This window comes from Chrysochloris asiatica, unplaced genomic scaffold (genome assembly GCF_000296735.1).
Source record: "Chrysochloris asiatica unplaced genomic scaffold, ChrAsi1.0 scaffold00007, whole genome shotgun sequence".
Taxonomy (NCBI): domain Eukaryota; kingdom Metazoa; phylum Chordata; class Mammalia; order Afrosoricida; family Chrysochloridae; genus Chrysochloris; species Chrysochloris asiatica.
The window spans coordinates 23,780,847-23,782,976 of record NW_006408525.1 but is presented as its reverse complement, the minus strand read 5'-3'; the positions used below and the strand labels follow the sequence as shown (position 1 = coordinate 23,782,976).

Sequence of the window (2,130 nt, the reverse complement as noted above, 5' to 3'; positions counted from 1 at the left end):
AAACGGGCACAGGGACACCAGTGGTGTTTCTGCCTCCCCCCTTCTAAAAGGAGAGGGTGGGCATTGTGGAAGCCCAGGGGCACATCAGGAAGAACAGGATGACCAGGGAGGTGCCAGCAGGGAGGACCCTGTACATTCCCCAAACTGGGGAAGGCAGCTCCCCTTAGAGCCCTTGGGGGCTGTCTCAGCCCATCCCCCTCTCAGGCTTGCCTGACAAATAGCAGGGGACAAGAGCCTCCTGTGGACCAACTGCTGGGAGGATGGGAGGTACCGAGGGACACAAGCAGCTACTGGAAGCACCTCTGGACAGTGACTACTCTGGACACACCCCCCACACACAAAGGACCCCCACCGCATGGACACCACCACCTTGCTGCACCTTTTGCCAGACTACATACAAAAGCCACCCCTTTTAGCTAGGAGCTAAAGCGGGGGCGGCTGGAGAGGATAGAAGCGAACAGCCAGTGTTACCCAGTGTCTGAAACTTGGGGGCTCGATACCCACACTCCATGGTGGACAAGGGTCCCTAAGTGCAGACAGAGGAGCACACTCTGCCACGATTCCAGGGGTCTCCCAGCAGCCCTGCCGGGCGCCAGGTCCATCACCTTTCTTCTACCATCTCCTCCCGCTCCTTCCACGCCGCCTTAGCCGACCCACCTTCTCCTTCTCCTCGGTCCACCTCAACTCCCACGCACAAACTAGCGATGCGGCCTGCAGCACCCACCCAGGACAACAGAAGCGGAGGTGGGGTGTAAGCCAAGGGAGACTCCTCGTTCCCCAGGGGCTCTAGAGAAGGCAGGGGTCCACGCTATGCGGGTCACAGACACTGGTGGAGACGGGCCGAAGCCGAGCGGCGCTGGCCCTGGCTCTGCGCGCCCCCCGGCTCTCCCAGTGCAGGCGGCAGCGAGGCCGCGGATGAGGAGGCCCGCGCCTTGGTGGACTCCAGGCTGCTGAGGCCCGAGTCCTTGTTGTCACTGTGCGCTCGAGGTCCCGCGGGCTCCGAGGGGCCCCCACCACCTAGCTCTTTCCACTCGTTGAAGGTGAGGTCGGTCAGCGGGCTCTGCACCACCACAGTGTGGCGGCGCCAGCTGCTCCGTCGCCTCCGTGTCTCGGGGGACAGCGGTCGCCGCAACCGCACGGCCAACATGTCGTCCGCCGTGCCACGGAGCCGCAGCCGCAGCGCCTCAATGCGCGAGGGCCGCGAGCCCAGCGCCGCCGCGGTCCCGGCCGCCAAGGGCCACAGCGACTCCTGGCTGCTGGAGGAAGCGGAGGCCGGTAGCTCGGCTGCTCAGGGCTCCACCTGGGCCGCGCCCGCGCCTGCGCTCTCGCCCTCTGGGTGGCTCCGGGACAGGCGGCGGCGCTCCCGGGTGTCGCAGGGGATCAGGTGGTGCGAGCTGAAGTAGGGCGGACGCGCCAGGCGCCCCCAGGGCACCGCACCCGCCGCGGTGTACGTCTCCTCTATGCTCAGCTCGCTGAGCTCGTCGTCTGCCTCGTTCCCCGCGCCCGCCCGCCGGCCCCCAGGGGCCAGAGCACACACTACGGTCCACGGTGGACAGGTTGGAGTAGCCCGAGACAATGGAGCGCGTGTCAGCGACTGGCTACCTTACCATTCCCTTTAATGGAAAAGACTGAGTCTTCCTACTTTGATAGGTTTCCACCTCACAGAGCTTCCAGCTTTTGTAGGTTTTACTGTGAGCGCCTAGTTCATGCCAAGTACTTTGTTGATGTTATGGATACAGCAGTGAACAAAACAGTCAAAATCCCCCATCTCCCAAATCTATAGATACCGAAGTACTTCAGTAGTTGCTTAGGACTTGTTTGTTGCGGACCGTGTAAGACTGGTCAGAGGTTCGAGGCCCTATAGGCCCGAGTGTAACAAATGAGGCCACTGGCAGTTAATGGCAATTTGCTTTCATCTTAATATTCAGTTATATATATTAAATTAATACACGGAGCCTTTGAAAATCCACAGATAAATGTGATATTTTCCTAAAGACTAAAGGTTGCAAGGTTAAACCTTTCTCCAAAGGATTAACTAAAAATATCTTAGCTACTTCTCGGTTCTTTGTTCTATAGACAAAGAACCCATCCTCCCTAATCCCTTTTCCAGGTGCAGCCCATTCACCTGGG

General features: G+C 59.9%; 1 protein-coding gene across 1 annotated transcript in view; it reads right to left on the bottom strand.

The window, feature by feature from the left end:
• Nucleotides 1-817: 817 nt before the first annotated feature.
• ARHGAP23 (Rho GTPase activating protein 23) overlaps nucleotides 818-2,130 on the bottom strand; it is an 89,272-nt gene continuing 87,959 nt past the window's right edge. The window contains 1 exon segment of the mRNA XM_006832529.1: nucleotides 818-1,400. Within this exon segment, the coding sequence (XP_006832592.1) occupies nucleotides 818-1,400 (583 nt within the window).